General features: G+C 37.1%; 1 protein-coding gene across 1 annotated transcript in view; it reads left to right on the forward strand.

Annotated features, from left to right (window-relative positions):
- Positions 1-19,029, forward strand: part of LOC128664815 (protocadherin gamma-B5) — a 104,268-nt gene that overhangs the window by 82,024 nt on the left and 3,215 nt on the right. Inside the window, exons 3-4 of the mRNA XM_053719618.1 lie at positions 2,896-2,954; positions 12,502-12,590. Coding sequence (XP_053575593.1) covers positions 2,896-2,954; positions 12,502-12,590 — 148 coding nt within the window. The remainder of the gene's footprint in view (positions 1-2,895; positions 2,955-12,501; positions 12,591-19,029) is intronic.

The raw sequence follows: 19,029 nt of genomic DNA on the forward strand, positions 1-19,029 counted from the left end.
ATGTGCGTGTATACATGCATGGGTGTTATGTGTGTGTATGTATGAATGTGTGTGTGTGTATATATATATATATATATATATATATATATATGCATGTGTGCATGAGACTGTGTGTACATGCATATGTATGTGCATGAGAGTGTGTGTACATGCGTGTGTGTGTGCATGAGAGTGTGTGCGGGTGTGCAAGAGAGTATGTATATACGGTATATGTGTGTGTATGCATGGTGCATGAGAGTGTGTGCATGTGTGTGTGCATGAGAGTGTGTATATATATATATATATATATGTGTGTGTGTGTGTGTATGCATGTGTGCATGAGAGTGTGTGTGCATGTGTGTGTGTACATGCATATGTGTATGCATGAGAGTGTGTGCAGGTGTGCATGAGAGTGTGTGTATATATGTGTGTGTGTGCGCATACAAGTGTGCATGCGTGTGGGTGTGTGCATGAAAGTGTGTGTGTGCATGCATCTGTGTGTGCATGAGAGTGTGTGCTGATGTGCATGAGAGTGTGCGGGCAAAAATGTATCTCCTCTGAATGCCTTCTTGTCATTGACAGTATATCCTAGTCTGTCATGTTATCTCAGAAGTACTGTGTGCAATCAGCTATTTTTGTAACATTTTTTTTGTTTACAATCACTGTTTCTTGTGTTTTCCGTGTTATTTTATGGCTTATCTAATATACGGCAAATAAAATACAGTGCACAAACTCATAACTGGCTTATGATTAATTGAACACAAAATATTTTGTGAAAATCAACAGGTTGGAGCTGTTTGTTAAATATGATGCTAACTATAATTAAAATTCTGGTATTCCTGGTTACTTACATAGGAAAAAGGTTTTGTAGTGTATTATACGATGCAGGACAGAATAGGAGAATGTTTAGCATCAGTGGGAAAGTTAGGAAGGTGCTTTATACAGTCTGTGGGTAATTACAATCACATGTTATTTAATTATTCAGTATAATATACCAACAAGCTGGTTATAAAGCCACAGGGAATGATATTCCTGAGTTTGTAGCTGTTAACTACAACAAGAAAAGAAAAAGGCAGTAGATATTATATTCCTATAATTATAATTATTTTTTAAACTATTTGGAGAATTAATTACAATAATAGTTTATTTAAACAAAGAACAATTTTCATTGTCTTAATTACAGGACAATTATGTACATAAATTATACATAAAGTACTTATCTTACAAATAGAGATTTTTGACAAAATCTATTTCAAATGATTTCTTGAAAAATATTTATATTTTAATATTACTCATTTAAACTGACTTTATTTCCTTGGCATATCTTTGATGTAAAATGTATTTGCAATATGTCTATTAAAGGGACAGTAACATAAAAATACTGGACATATATATCTCCAACTTAAATTAATATTTATTCAAACTGTTATATTTTTAACCATTGTTTTTTTTTTTATTCTAAACCAGGGCTTGACAAACCCAGGAGCCTGGGAGCCACTGACTCCTAGAATTTTACCCCTGGCTACTAACTTTTTGGGTTATTCTCCATATGTCTATATACAAATCCAACTGTCATATATGCCTGGCTCCTAATTTTTAAACAGATTTGTCAATCACTGTTCTAAACCATTGTCTAACCAACTGTCCAAGAGCTGATCTTGGTACACAGTCATAAGCTGAGAGGTTCCCAGGCCTTGTAAGCATTCAGTACCCATAGCAGTACCAGGGGCATAGGGAAGATGATGCTTTTAGAGCGAAAAATAGTGGTTAAAAAGGAAAAAATTGTAATCAATATATAAGGCAAGTTGTTCTTGCAATTACCCTGTAGCCAAATCATGATTTCTTTCCTTTTTTAAAGGACCATGCAACCCATTTTTTTTTTAAGATTCATAAAGAGCCTACAATTTTAAACATTTTTCCAATATACTTCTATTTTCAATTTTGCTTTATTCTCTTGCTATCTTATATTGAAGGAGCAACAATGCACTACAGGGAGATAGCTGAACACATCAGCATGCTAATGAAAACAAACATATATGTGCAGCTAGCTCCCAGCTCCTGAACTTACCTAGGTATGCTTTTCAGCAAAGGATACCAAAGGAACAAAGCAAATAATAGAAGTACATTGGAAACTTGTTTAAAATGGTATGTTCTATCTGAACCATAAAAGCAAAATGTTGGGTTTCATGTCCCTTTAAGTCCCTTCTTGATTACCTGTATACTTATACTCATATGAGCTGGTTCATAATACTATCTTCTTCAATAATATATATGAAAGGAAGAGATAAAACAGACATAACAAGCACATAACTGCACAATATTGTATATGTGAGAATCTTAAATAATGTGATTGGTTGACTATAAACTAATACAACACTGTATATGCTATAGTACAATATAGTTCTATAGTGAAATATGCTATTTTATGTTACATTGTCCTCAATTATGTATATCCTTAACTTTCTCATTAAATAATGACTTAATTTTTTTTTTAATAATTAAGGAAATCAAAATATTTTTAAAATAAGTAAAAATGTGTGTGTATGTATATATATAAATACACACACACACACACACACACATTGGTTGCTTAAAAAGTTTATTTTATTTATAACATACTGTTTGCTTATTTGCCAATGGTTACATTTTACTGCTCATTTGACTGAGGAATGCTAATGTTGCAAATTATTTTATTGTAATGTATGTTTATACTAGAAACCCATGCTAATATTTTAATGCACGACATTAAGACTGTTTTTATTTAAAATTGCTATGTGTTTTTTTCTGAATATACAAATAATAAATAAAGAATACATTTCTTTATTTATTATTTGTATATTCAGAAAAAAAACATAGCAATTACAAAAATATATAAATGCAGGACAACAATTAAAAACACTATTCCGTTTTTTTCAGCAGGCACAACCTAACACAGACTGGCGTTTTTCACAGGCTCAAAGACCCGGGACTAGTGGGTAAGTAATCTTATACATTTTATCAAGTAGATATTGAGCCCCATATCTGGTAAATCAAAATTCCTAGTATGTTAAAATAATTAGAAAACATTTTTAGAAGTAATAAAAGAGATCATATGGCAAAACTTAAAGATAAGTAATTCAAGAAAAGTAATGTTGCAATGAAAATGCCAAGAGTTTTTTTTATAAACTATAAATACAGTTCATATTTTTATGGTACTTTGGGAATATTTTCCGGTCCAGTTTAAGATCAATTTTTCATTCAATTTATTGAGGGAGGGAGAGAGAGAGAGAGAGAGAGAGAGAGAGAGAGAGAGAGAGAGAGAGAGAGAGAGAGAGAGAGAGAGAGAGAGAGAGAGAGAGAGAGAGAGAGGGAAAGGGGGAGAAAGGGAATAGGGGAGAGAGAGAGATTGAGAAAGAGAAAGGGAAAGGACAGATGAGAGAGAGATAAAATGGTTGGGAGAGAGAGAGGCAACGTGGAGAGAGAGAGAGAGGGAAAGGGAAAGAGAGAAAGGTAATGGGGAGAAGGAAAAGGGGGAGAGAGAAAGGGAATGGGAGATAGAGAGAGGGAGGGAGAGTAAGAGGGAATGGGGTAAAGAGTGAGATAAAGTAAGAGAGAGAAAGAGAGAACAGGTGGATAGGAAAAGGGGGGGGTGAGAGGGGGAAAGGGAGAGAGAGAAAGTAAAAAGAGGGAGAGAGAAACAAGAGGGAAAGCGAGAGAGAAAAAAAGAGGGAAAGAGAGAGAAGGAAGAGGAAAAGAGAGAGGGGGAAGAGGGAAAATAGTGAAAGGGGAGAGAGAGAGAGAGAGAGAGAGAGAGAGAGAGGGAGGGAGGGAGGGAGGGAGGGAGGGAGGGAAAGTGGGAGGCAGAGAGAAGAGTGGGAGAGAAAAGGGGGCAGAAGGTGGGAGAGAGAGGAATCTACAATGGTGAACCAATGCTTACAAAGAGGGTCAAGGATGATGAAGCAAAAGGCTCCACCATTATACAGTAAGATATTAAAGCTTTTTGCTCACAAACAGTGGAAGAAAAATACATCTGAAAATCACAAATGATTTAGCAACAATACAGAATCTAAAATCAACATAGTAAAATAAGCTATATATGTGAAAGTAGGATGGCTATAAGAACAGCTTTGAAAAAGAAAACCTCTGACAAACTAATTGTCTGCCATTTCATGAAGAGAGGATTTACTTTAACTTAATTGAAATATATAATTATTAAAATGCCAAAACATGGTGCTGACAGAGATAAGAATAGTGCAACTGGAACTTAACTGGATCTTTAGTTTGTACACAATTATACCAAGGGACTAAACCTGGTTTCAGATTTGAAATGGTTCATATAAAATATCTAGGAATACAGACATGTTTGTTCCCAGTGATACCTGCCAGTTGGTGAGGGATTGTATGATACTACCTCATAGTCATGCATATACATCTACTTATATCCAAGGGGGCCAGACATGAACATAATAACTTCTTTCAAGGTCCACATTGCCCGGTCAGTCTGCCCCTGCCCAGTAACTTACCTTGAGTTTAGAAATCCGCCACCCCTCCTGCCGCTACTGCTGCGTCCTGGCCTTTCCCCTGGTGCTTTCACTGTTTGCGCGCGTTTCACTGTTAATGGTTTGTTGAAAGTTTGGTGCGCTGAGCTGTCACTCTCCACATGCGTAATCTTGCACAGGCATGCTGTGCTATTTATAGGCTGGACAAGTCTCTTAGGGAACAGTGTGAGATAGTTGTGGAGCTAAGCCTTGCGTGCCAACAGACAGGCCTCTACGTGCCAGCTGTGGCAAGCGTGCCATAGGTTCTCCATCACTGGCCTAGGCCATCTTTATGTAGAGAGAGCAACGTTGAACTTCCAGTGACCAGTATGAGAGAGTGTGAGAGCGATAACACCAAATTTACTACACCTGCTCCCCATTGACACCAGAGATCTTGTAACACTAACGGTCACATGACACCGGGGAGGGAAAATGGCTAATTGGGTCCAATTTGGAGATTACCACTTGGGGGTGTACTCACTTTTGTTGCCAACAGTTTAGACATTAATAGCTGTGTGTTTAGTTATTTTTATTTTGAGGGGACAGCAAATTTACACTGTTATACAGGCTGTACACTCACTACTTGACATTGTAGCAAAGTGATTTCTTCAGTGTTGTCACATGAAAAGAAATAATAAAATAGTTACAAAAATGTGAGGGGTGTGCTCACTTTTGTGAGATACTGTATATATATATATATATATATATATATATATATATATATAGAGAGAGAGAGAGAGAGAGAGAGAGAGAGAGTCTACTGCCTAAGTAGAATTATTTTGTAGTGCTCATAGGCAGACACTTCACTGTTAATGTTTTTAGCAGCATATAATATTCCTGATTAATTAGTAACGAGGAAATTTAGCATGAAAAAAAGAGTTGTGAGAGAAATATACAGTAATTGTAATCTCCTGCATTTTATGAGTTAAAGGAAAAGCCTACAGCAGAATCTTCATTTAAAAAAAAAAAAAAAGATAATCACTTTATTACCCAATCCCCAGTTTTGCATATCCAACATGGTTATATTAATAAACTTTTTACCTCTGTGATTACCTTGTATCTAAGCATCTTCTGGCAGCCCCCTGATTACATGACTTGTTATTTATTTATTATCTATTGACTTGCATTTTAGCCAATTAGTGATGTGTTGTACTGACACTTAAAGGGACACTGTACCCAAATTTTTTCTTTTGTAATTCAGAAAGAGCATGCAATTTTAAGCAACTTTCTAATTTACTCCTGTTATCAATTTTTCTTCGTTCCCTTGCAATTATTATTTGAAAAAGAAGGCATCTAAGCTTTTTTTTGGTTTCAGTACTGGACAGCACTTTCAGTTTGGTTTCAGTACTGGACAGCACTTTTTTATTGGTGGATGAATTTATCCACCAATCAGCAAGGACAACCCAGGTTGTTCACCAAAAATGGGCCGGCATCTAAACTTGCATTTCAAATAAAGATACCAAGAGAATGAAGAAAATTTGATAATAGGAGTAAATTAGAAAGTTGCTTAAAATTTCATGCTCAATCTGAATCACGAAATAATTTTTTTGGGTACAGTGTCCCTTTAAGTAACTCAATCATGGCCCACATGAACTAGCAGTCTCCTGTTGTGAAAAGCAAAAAAACATGTGATAAGAGGCTGTCTGTAGTAGCTTAGAAACAGGCAGAAATTTAGAGGTTTAAATGTTATAATGTATACTAATATAACAATGTTGGTTGTGCAAAGCTGGGGAATGAGTAGTAAAGTTGTTGTCCTATCTTTTTAAACAATAACAATATTAGTGTTCACTGTCCCTTTAAGAAGTAACTGAGAAAAGCACTAAGCTTATCTGTGCATTTGTCTGACTGTATTTTCTGAATACACCAAGCAGTAAAATATCACTTCAAGGGACAATCTAGACCAAATATTTATTATTTACTACTAATTGTTACATACCAAAAAAGTATCTTGCAATGGTTTCAACATTTATAAGCTTGTAAGAAGTAAATGAAACGATCATCGTTTGTTAGCAACTTAAAATGGCTACCAAGCTCCACCCACTGCTTTCTTCTTGTCTAGCTAGCCCTTGTCTTGTTAGATGGTTTAGCAGTGCACAGCTATGCACCTCCCCTTCATTTAGTGTATAGTTGTGCCAGCAGTAGCAATTTGATTGTGCTCTGTGTTTGTGGTGGTTACGTGTGCAGGTAATTTATTCCTTTGCATGTAATTTGTAAACCTTAGTTTCAGGGCCACAAACTATCCTTATGAATGAATACTGTAGATTTCTAAATGTATTTTGCAATTTATCTTGCTTATTAATTAGTGTGTGTTTGTTTATATATATATATATATATACTGTATAAATAAATATATATGTGTATATAAATATATGTGTGTGTGTATATGTGTATATATATATATATATATATATATATATATACACATACACTGTATATATAGATAGATAGATATATATGTCCACACAGAAAATATCAGCGCTACTGAAAAAGAGTCCCAAAACACCAGTCTCTGTGTGTGTATATATATATATATATATATATATATATATATATATATATATATATATATATATATATATATATCTGGTCTCCCAGAAGGGGAAACAAAAGGTGCGCTGTACAGAAATTCAAATGTGGAAACAGAATGTACCAATGAGGTTCTCAAACGGATTTACCGTACTGAACTTCTGAAGTCCGCTTTAACAGTTCAATGTCCGTTAACGGTAATTGCAACAGTAGTTTAAAGATGGGGCTGCTCCTCTTGATCCCGGAGTGTGGGGACAAAGCTGTTTAAAAAGTGAAGATAAAAAGAGGGCGCCTCATAGCATGATACAATTTCTTGCAAGTGGATATGTGCTGTAAAATTTTGAGCTTACCAGAAAAATTGGCACTGTACTGTGACCAGTGCAATAACGCTTGCTAGCACTTTACAGTGGCTAGTACACTGGACTCGATTCTCCTCCCTGTAACCACCTCTCGGTATGGATGTTATGACCACCTCTCGGTTTAGGGATACACCGCTGTGGGAGTGTCAGTCTGCTTTTTGTACCAAAAAAATCCCTGGAACCAGGAATAAGGACAACTTCCGAATAAAATATCAAATGCTTTATTTTTATGACGCGTTTCTCAACCTCAAACTGGTTGTTTCATCAGATAAAAAAGCGAATCTTATCTGATGAAACAACCAGTTTGAGGTTGAGAAACGTGTCATAAAAATAAAGCATTTGATATTTTATTCGGAAGTTGTCCTTATTCCTGGTTCCAGGGATTTATTTGGTACAGAAAGCAGACTGACACTCCCACAGCGGTGTATCCCTAAACCGAGAGGTGGTCATAACATCCATACCGAGAGGTGAACAGGGAGGAGAATCGAGTCCAGTGTACTAGCCACTGTAAAGTGCTAGAAAGCGTTATTGCACTGGTCACAGTACAGTGCCAATTTTTCTGGTAAGCTCAGAATTTTACAGCACATATCCACTTGCAAGAAATTGTATCATGCTATGAGGCGCCCTCTTTTTATCTTCAATATATATATATATATATATATATATATATATATATATATATATATATATAATACAGTCCTCCTGTATGGTAGAAACAGTCACTCCTTATGAAAAGGGGAGGTTGAAAATCCAGCAAAATCTTGCTGCCTATATCCCAAAAAGCAGAGCCAACCATAGAAGGAAGTCCCAGCAAAATATAAAATGAACAGAGGGAAAGGGCGCACAGAAGAACTGGGTCTGGGTGTAGTTTGTTAAATTCCACGAAGACTGGAACAAACAAGCAAAATTTCCACTCACTTGTAATGACCTCAAACGTTATGAGGTATGGAAAAAACAGGGTGAATCATCATAGCCTAGAAATACACTGTCAGTTGTATATATCCACAGGTCAGTCCCACCTGTATATTCACCAGCCCAGAAGATTCCTCTTGAAGACACACATGTCAGGATGCTGAAGTCCTACAAAAGGATCTCTACGGTCCTATAACTTGGGGGGCTATTATAAATGCAAGTTCCAGGACCATATATTAGTGAAAAAACGGTTTTATAAAGGGTTTATTAAAGTATCACAGCACAAGTGAAAGGTAAAATACACGTATGTACATCAATCAACAATCAACAAAATAAAAAAAACGCTAAAAGCTGCTAGTATGCTACTAAAAACACTGTCTAAAATATGGCACAAGCCAGTCAACATAAAGTGCAGAAGCTGAACCGCAACAGCTGATTGGCTATGCTGCCGTTGTAGAACAGTGTAAAAAATATATTGTTCATGGTCATTCAATTTTTGGGTAATGAATTTCCTTTGACACTATATATATGTATATATATATATATATATATATATATATATATATATACACAATCATAGAAGCAGAGAGATGAGGGACACGCTAAACAATGTTTAAGTGGCATTTAACAGTAGTTTAATAAAAAATATACTGGGTGTAGACTGTCCCTTTAATGTAAAGTTTTATTTGTGCAGCTTTATGATGGATCTGGCATTAAAAACTGAAGATTGCTAAAGTTGTTTCTGACTTTAATGTACCTGAAATGTACTGTATTATTAAAACTGATACAATTAGCAAGTCTTAATTTTACAATAGTGAAGTAGCTGCAAGGAACTGTGGTAAAATGATGATTCAATTAATTTGAAAATATTTACTTTTGCCTTAAAGCTTCCTTTATTAAAACGTAGCTCCTTTACATGAGGGCATACTGAGATAGGCTCATGATTGTTCACACTTAAAGTGAAGGTAAAGTTTAGACTTATTGAAAACAGCAATACATTTATTAACATTACCATAATGTACTCGCTAACTTATTTTCTATATTGCAGCGATAGTTTTAAAAAAATATATATTTATAATTCTCTACCTTTTTGCTGCTAACTCCTCCCAACCCCTTTTTCCATGTTCTTTAGTTTGTGAGGTCTAGAGTGGTCCCACCCGCTCTCTACGTTGCTCTAAAGCGCGTGCCCGATGCTGCTTTCAACTGCGCATGCGCTTATCGGCGTGGAGACATAGTATTCAATTAATTACTAGTACTATGTTATTCGAGACAGCAGCTGCATTCTTGATACCGTTGACCCGTTTGCTAACCTATTTGCTTTTCAATCCCAATTCCCCATTCAAGATAGTGAGCCTGTAACTTCCCCTGTTGTAAGATGTTCGTTTTTAGTTTACTCTTTACTTTTTAAATCAAATCTTTACAAATTGATCTTACAAATACTTATTAAAAATAAAGTTTGTGAGCAAATGAGCGAATTCTGGACTTACTTCTACTGAGCGGTTTCAAAAGTAAAGTGATGCGCTTGTGCTTGTCCGTAGGGTTTATAATATGCCGATGACGTAGGAGGGAATTCCTACCTGTAATTACCACGCATGCGTAACACGGTGGCGTGCACGGTTTGCAATGCAATGAGAAATTGAATAGCGCATGCGCTGTTGCTTAAAGGGGTGCATGACGCAGAGTGACGGCTGCCTAACAGCCTAAATTTCAATTGGATTCTACAAAAAAAAAACAAAAAAAAAAACGGGTTGAATATATGAGGCTGACAAATTGCCTTTATAAAGGTTATAACTTGATTTATACGGAAATTTATTTAAAACGATGAATGAAAGTTATATTGATTTTATTCAACTAATGCAATACTTGAAAAAGATATACGTAACTTTACCTTCTTTTTAAGCACTACATGACAGCAGTGTTTGCAACAATATTTCTAACATTTTTAGCAAATGTTTTAGCTCTTAATGCTGCAAATATAGGAATAGATGTAGCACTCTAAATAATTAATTAAAGCACCAGTTCTATAGCTCTTGCTAAAGAAGGTTGCAATAGATTCATGTGCTGAAGTCCTTTCTGGCAATCAGTGGGTTAAAGGTGTTAAATATCCTTACTAATGTTCATCATATTATATTTACCATGTAACTGCAACATCAGCACATTTTATAATACACAGCACACTGTGCATCATAGCTCAAAAATCCCATTTATACATACAGTATGTACAGTGCCATTTTCCATCACACTGTGGACTATAATATCTTAAGTGATAGATATTTTCCTGAAGCAACTTGAAAAGACTTGAGAATATTGATCAGCAGCTGGACATTTTTGCACTAACAAGAATTAAAGGCGTGCAGTGCTCTCCTTCCGACAAAGAGGATCTCTGATATTTATAGTATACAAAGAGGCATGCTATGCATTCCAATGTACTGGTCGCAATATTATTGATTGTAGGCCAGTGAAATACATTCTCTATGGCAGCAGTCCTGGGCTTGCTGCCAAGCTACACATATGCACTGTAACAGAGGCATAGCCAGGGGATCATAGAATAGAGTTAGTTAATGAATGATGAGGGATTTAGGCACAGAGAATAGAAAGGGAGGAGGAGGTGATAGAGTTAAAAATCAACGTCAATGTGAGAGAGCTAGAAGGGGGGTTCTATTGTAAAAGAAGGGAATGGGGGGTGGGTCGGTAATTGAGAGGATGAAAGAAACTGTAGTAAAGAAGGAAGTTGGTGAAAGACAACCGTATAATACAGATTTAGAGCAATGACAGTTGGGAAGAAAGTGATTTACCCGAATTCTATTTGGTTGTTCCTACATAGTAGCATAGCTGCAGAAAGGCTAAGCAAATGCTGAAGGGGTAGGGGACATGTTACTAAGTACATATACACCGCTACTCTCCAGGCTGTACAACAAAAGTAGCAGGCCTTTATTTGCTCTCAATTCCAAACAATGACTCACAGATTTATCAGTGAATAACAAATACTGTTTTCTCATACATTACATAATATGGGCCTAATCATAACTCAAGAGTCAGTATTCATTTTAAATTAGATGATAATCTTCGTTTGCAAGAACTTTCATGAACAATTTGCATCCCCAAAGATATTGATCCGATTGAACTTGGCGTGTTACATTAAAGGGACACTGAACCCAATTTTTTTTTCTTTTGTGAATCAGATAGAGCATGCAATTTTAAGCAACTTTTTAATTTACTCCTATTATCAATTTTTCTTCATTTTCTTGCTATCTTTATTTGAAAAAGAAGGCATCTAAGCTAAGGAGCCAGCCAATTTTTGGTTTAGACCACTGGACAACACCTGTTTATTGGTGGGTGAATGTATCCACCAATCAGCAAGAACAACCCAGGTTTTTCACTAAAAATGGTCCGGCATCTGAACTTACATTCTTGCTTTTCAAATAAAGATTCAAAGAGAATGAAGAAAATTTGATAATAGGAGTAAATTAGAAAGTTGCTTAAAATTGCATGCTCTATCGGAATCACAAAAGAAAAAAATTGGGTTCAGTGTCCCTTTAAGCAGTAGTTTTCTGGCCTTGACTTGTGATATTTTTTTTCTTGTGCCTGATGTGATGAATGATTTAGCAGAATAGCACATAATTTACTCAACAATAAAATCAGTATTTAAGTAGGAAGCCTGGAACTGAAAGGATGTACCTAGTAAAAGAGTATCCATCTGCTTGCGCAAACAGAGCGTGTTTACAATGATGATAATCCTAAAACATCTCTCATATGCCCTAGCTTATAGAGTATATATTGAACACAGAATGTTACCATCACCTACAATAATAAATAAACATTTGAAATACTATATCCTGGGACTGGGCATGAGGGGTGGGTACCTGGGGGTTTAAGAGCAGGTCTGGTAGAATAGGGGAATGTCTTATTTGTATAGGTGGTCCAGGGGTTAAATACAACTACAGTAGCAGGGTTACTACTCATCATGGCATTGATTTTCCTCTTCTTCAATTTTCACATTTATTTAGGCAAAAATCAACAAATGCTTTTCTTCAATATGGGTGATATATATTTCAAACAATATAGTTAATTATATGAGTTAAATTATGTAATAAATAAACAGTAAACAATAAACATTTTATTTCCTTACAGTTACTACAATTATAAAACAGTCATACACTCTTTAATATATGAACAATAATGATAATAAATATGTGATTTTTTTACAGAGCTCAGCCAACAGAAGAAGCTGGAGTGTGGCCAAATAACCAGTTTGAAACAGAAAGACTTCAAGCGATGATCTTGGCATCGGCAAATGGTCAGTTTTCACGATGGTAAATGCAAGAATTGTTTGACACCTTTTTCACACAATTCACTGCAGAAAGTTTTTCACTACAGCAAAATAGTTAAATAAATGTGTGTTGTAGAGAGAGCCCCATGTTATATATAAATTATAACATTTAAACCTGTCAATGTCTGCCTGTTTCTCAGCCACTACAGACAGCCTCTTACCACATGCTTTTTTATTATCTTTTCTCAACAGGGGACTGCTAATTAATGTAGGCCATATAGATAACATTGTGCTCATGCCAGTGGGTTGTGCACAACACTGCACTAATTGGCTAAAAAGCAAGTCAATAGATAATAAATAAAAAGTCATGAGATCAGGGGGCTGTCAAAAGAGGCTTAGATACAAGGTAATCACAGAGGTTAAAAGTGTATTAATATAACCGTGTTGGTTATGCAAAAATAGGGAATGGGTAATAAAAGGGATTATCTATCTTTTTAAACAATAACAATTTTGTAGTTGACTGTCCCTTGGGGGCAATGGCACACTGGTTATTTACTGGTACTACTGGTGAACTAACTATTATTAAAATCTGAGCAATCCTTTTTCATTTTATGTTTAGATAATAATTTTATTACTGATAGAGCACTGTAAGTCAAGGAAAGGGACATTTTAGGCCAAAATAATTATTCCATGCTTTTGAAAGCACACCCGTTAAACCTATTAAAACACAATTTAGGATTAAAGGGACAGTCTACTCTAGATTTTTTATTGTATAAAAAGATAGATAATCCCTTTATTACCCATTCCCCAGTTTTGCATAACAAACATGGTTGTATTAATATACTTTCTACCTCCGTGATTACCTTGTGTCTATGCGTCTGCAGACTGCCCCCTTATTTCAGTTCTTTTGGCAGAATTCCATTTTAGCCAATCGGTGCTGACACATAGGTAACTCCACACAAATGAGCACAATGTTATCTATATGACACACATGAATTAGTGCTGTCTAACTGTGAATAACTATCAAAATGCACTGAGAACAAAGCAAACTTGATGATAAAAGTAAATTGGAAAATTGTTTAAAATTCCATGCCTTATCTGAGTGATGAAAGTTTAATTTTGAATGGACTGTCCCTTTAATGCTTTCTTTTGGATGGGACATTAAAATGTGTCCCTTTTGATGAACATGAAAGCATTTGTAATTTAATATATAATAATTTCTCATTATTATTTATTATTATTTGCTTTTAATGTGTTCATCTCTATTATCAAATTACGTATTTCCTCTCTCCATAAGGGCACACAGAGTCAGACTCAGGAGCCTGCATTATGGGCATTATGGGCATTATGTGGCAGCAGTGTGTGTAGTATGGTTGTACAAGTTAGTATTATATATTTGTAGCAGTCATAAACCCACACAATAATCATTTTCCTAAACTAAGCAAGGCAGTCTTCAATCTTATTGGAAAATCAATTTATTAACTGCAGGAACAAACTGTATTCAACTCGTCTAGTGTTTATATACTTTTTTATGACAATGGTAAAACATCAACTCTTATATATGTATATATAGCTTTGTCACAGTTTAATATACACTATGGGGCAGATTTATCAAGCAGCGTATGCTGCAATCTACCCCCGATGTTTCCAAATTGCTGGAAACAAGAGTTAAGATGTGGCGGACAGCCATCATCCTAATCAGATATCATCGGTATGATTGACACCCCCTGCTAACGGCCGAATGGCCGCAATCTGCAGGGGGCTGCATTGCAAAAGCATTTCACTAGAAATGCCTGTGCAATGTTAAATGCCGACAGCATATACTGTCGGCATTTAGCGATGTTGGGCGGACTCCATTCACATTACCTTCCACTTTCAGTTGTTGCATTATTGTTTAAATAATAGTTATGTTGTGTGCATAGTTGTTAGTGTTTGGGTGAGGTTATATACTTTATTAAACACTATGAAAAAAATACTCTATGTGCTACATTTGTTGAAGGGAAAATACATTTATTGTTTGAAAGGATATAACATTTGAGTGGTTTAACCCTGTAATGATGTGTATGCTTTATGTTATAGTTTAAGTTCAATAGTTATGCTTAGTTCACTCTGTGCACTACAAACAGTTAACATTTTAGTCATGTGATTGGAGGGGGCGGGCAGTTATTGTTAAGATGGATGCTGCTGAATAAAGTCTGTATTCCTGTTCTCTCTCCTTGCTGTTTGCTAATACATTATAAAGATCATCACATGGTACCAGAAGTAGGGTGAAAAGTGACATGGCAGCAAACAGCAGCACAAAGAACATTCCTTCTCTGGATTTAGAGTCAGGGAACATTTCTGACAATTGGTCAAAATGGAGGGAGCTGATTGAACTTGTGTTTGCAGGCCCAGATGCAGACAGATGGACTGATCAACAGAAGGCAGCACACTTTTTGATATGTGTGGGACAAAAGGGACGTGATGTATGCAGAGCCTGGCAGGCAAGTGGGGATATCACTGCAGATGACAAAAAAAAAACAGAGGTATTGTTTGCAAAGTTTGAAGCATACTGCAATCCAAGGAAAAACATCACAGTGCAGAGGAAAATGTTTTATGAGAGGAATCAGTGTGGAGGTGAATCTGTGGATGAATGGGTGACACAGCTGCGCTTGCTTGCCAAAGACTGTGCTTTTTATGATGCAGGTGATATGATAAAAGACCGTATTCTGATGGGCAGTAAGTTTAAAGAAGTTCAGGAAAAGCTGCTGCAGGAAGAAGATTTAAATCTTGAGAAAGCCATCAGGATTGCTAGAGCATATGAAATGTCAAGAAAGGACATGCAGGTACTGGAAGGAACACAACACCAGATCAGTGCTATAGAAAATCAAAGCAGCAGATACTGGCAAGAAAGAGGACACAAGGGGATAAAAGGCAAGTGGGACACTGGGACAAGTAACACACAAGCAACCTGTGGCTACTGTGGAAACATGCACAACAAAAATGCTGCCTGTCCTGCAAGGTGGCAGATATGTAATAAATGCAAGAAAAGAGGACATTTTGCCAGGGTGTGTAAACTGTTTTCACATATTGCAAGGACACAAACACAGGCTGTACACGCCATAGAGGACAATGATGACAATGCAGGGTTAGACTCAGATTGCACCCCAATATATCTTGCAGCAGTACAGAAATCACACAAGTCTGCAGATGAAGCAAATGTAACCCTACAGATAGGGGCTCACAAAACTCCAGTCACATTCAAAATAGATACAGGGGCACAAGTAAACTGTGTGCCAAGCCACACATACCTGGAACTCCTTAGAAATGAATTCCCCTTAGAGACTCAAGACCTACCAAAACTGTTGGGATATGGTGGTGAAAAGCTGAAAGTGATGGGTCGCTGCCATGCAAAATGTTTTTACAAGGGATCTGAAAAGGTCTTACAATTGTTTGTGATAGAAACAAAAGCCCCAGCAGTATTAGGTCTAAAAACAAGTAAAGATATTGGACTTGTAAAGATCATTATGGCTGTGGATGGTGCGTGCAGCGAACTGTCAAAGGACAACATTAAGCATGAGTACAGTGATCTATTCAAAGGCCTAGGGTGCCTCCCGGGGATTAGCCGCATACGTATAAAAGAGGGTGCACAGCCTGTCATTCATGCCCCAAGGAAAATACCTCTATCCCTTGAGGCTAAAGTCAAACAAGAACTAACTAGGATGGAGAAGTTGGGGGTAGTAAAAAAGGTCACAGAACCATCAGAATGGGTCAGTTCTATGGTTGTGGTAGAGAAGAAAAACACAGGCGCAATTCGTATTTGCATTGACCCACGTGATTTGAACAAAGTAATAATGAGAGAACACTACAAACTCCCCACCATAGATGATATAGCTCACAAGCTAGTAGGAGCAACAGTGTTTAGTGTACTAGATGCACAATCTGGTTACTGGCAATTGCGTCTTGATGAACCCAGCAGTCACCTGACCACTTTCAACTCCCCCTTTGGACGATGGCGTTTCACAAGGGTACCTTTCGGCATTGCTTCTGCTCAGGAGATATTTCAAAAGAAATCACATGAGTTGATTGCTGGTCTACATGGTGTTGAAGTAATAATTGATGATTTGCTGGTTTATGGAAAGGATCGTACAGAACATGACAAAAACCTTATTGCCTTACTCAAGCGGTGTCGGGAGAAAAATCTTAAACTCAATCCAAACAAAATGCAAATTGGGGTAGAAGAGGTTACATATTTTGGACACCTTCTAACCAAAGAGGGTTTAAAGCCTGATCCAAAGAAGATAACAGCAGTTATTAGCATGAAGGCCCCATCCTCCAGGAAGGAACTAGAGACATCATTAGGCATTTTTAATTATCTATCCAAGTTTTCTCAGGGCCTCGCTCAGCTGACAGCCCCACTACGTGCATTGCTACAAAGGGATGCTATTTGGTCTTGGGACGCAAACATGGAAAAGACATTTGAGAAAGTAAAAAAACTGATCACTAAACATCCAGGGCCAATACTGAAATATTTTGACGTAAACTGCAACACTGTGCTTCAAGTGGATGCATCCCAGTTTGGGTTAGGTGCTGTGCTAATGCAACAAGGACATCCTGTTGCATATGCTTCACGAGCTCTGACAACAACACAAGCCAATTATGCTCAAATTGAGAAGGAGATGTTGGCCATTGTAAATGGATGTGAGAAATTTCACCAGTATATCTATGGTCGCCCAGTGGTTGTGGAAACTGATCACAAACCATTGGAGTACATCATGCAAAAACCACTATCTGCTATACCTCCACGCCTGCAGAGGATGGTTATGAAACTACAACAGTATGATCTCACAGTGAAATATAAACCAGGAAAGGAAATTCCGATGGCAGATACGCTGTCTAGGGTGTTTCCAGAAGGACATGAAGCACGGGATGAACCTGAATTGGAAGAACAGGTACATACAGTACTAGTAAATATTCCAATAGCTGATGTACGGCTGGAAAAAATTAGACAAGATACCAAACAAGATAAAGTACTAGAAAAACTAATTCGTGTCATGTGCAATGGCTGGCCAGAAAAACGAAAGAAGCTTTCTCCTGAGTTGCAGGGATTCTGGCCTGTGAGAAATGAACTATCCTTTCATACGGATATCATATTCATGGGTGACCGTATTGTTATTCCTAAATCACAGCAGGCAGAAATATTGGAGCAAATTCACCAGGGACATTTGGGCATTACTCTTTGTAAGCGCAGAGCACGGGATGTGGTTTACTGGCCTAATTTGGACCTTGATATTGAGACACTTGTGAAGACATGTGAAACCTGCCAGACATTTCAAAAAAACAATGCAAAAGAACCTCTCACACCATGGAACACTCCTTCACGGGCATGGCAGAGACTGGCCACAGATATTTTTCATTTTGAGGACAACCACTACCTGATAGTAGTAGATTACTACAGCAAATTCTTTGAGTTAGTACAGCTGAGAAATCTAAAAGCATCAGCAATCATATGGGCTTTCAAAACAATACTCTCGAGACATGGAGTGTGTGAAGAACTTGTGTCTGATAATGGCCCGCAATTCTCAAGTGCTGAATTCCAGTGCTTTCTGCGTGAATGGGGAGTCAGGCACAAACCAGTAAGTCCGTATCACTCACAGGCCAATGGTTTAGCTGAGAAGTATGTTGGCATAGCCAAATCCATTATCAGAAAAGCACAATCATCAGGGCAGGATGTGTACCTAGGCCTGTTAAACTATCGTGCAACACCCATGGAGGGTTTATGTTCACCTGCACAGCTGCTCATGGGTAGAGCACTGAGGACCACAGTGCCTATTGCACCACAGAAATTGCAGCCTCAGACTATCCCACAGGATCAGGTAACAGGTCAGAGGAACATAAACATGAAAAAGCAAAAGCTGTATTTTGACAAATCTACCAAGTTACTTGGTCCACTCAGGGCTGGGCAAGCTGTGAGACACAGAGTCACTGGGGATACATGGGAACCTGCTCGAATTGTCAGTGAAGCTAATTCACCAAGGTCATATATAATCAAAACCAAGTGTGGACAGAAACTGAGACGCAACAGGCGTCATCTTCGACCAGACACTGCAGCTGATACTCTACTCGAGGAACCAAGCAGCAATGACAATAAAGAGCAAAGCAATGAATGCACAGAATTCCCTAACATGGATGTAAAGTCTACTGAGGACTTTGAGGACAACATAAGTGTATCAGCTTGCGATAATGCTGGGAATGACTCTCAACCTGACACTGATTGTACTGCTAGTGAGCCAGCAGTTACTTTCTCTCGTTATGGTCGAGCTATTAAACCAAAAATATGGGAAGACTTTGTCTCATATTAAGTGTTTCATATTTGAAGGGGAAGATGTAATGATGTGTATGCTTTATGTTATAGTTTAAGTTCAATAGTTATGCTTAGTTCACTCTGTGCACTACAAACAGTTAACATTTTAGTCATGTGATTGGA

This window comes from Bombina bombina, chromosome 6 (assembly GCF_027579735.1).
Source record: "Bombina bombina isolate aBomBom1 chromosome 6, aBomBom1.pri, whole genome shotgun sequence".
Classification (NCBI taxonomy): domain Eukaryota; kingdom Metazoa; phylum Chordata; class Amphibia; order Anura; family Bombinatoridae; genus Bombina; species Bombina bombina.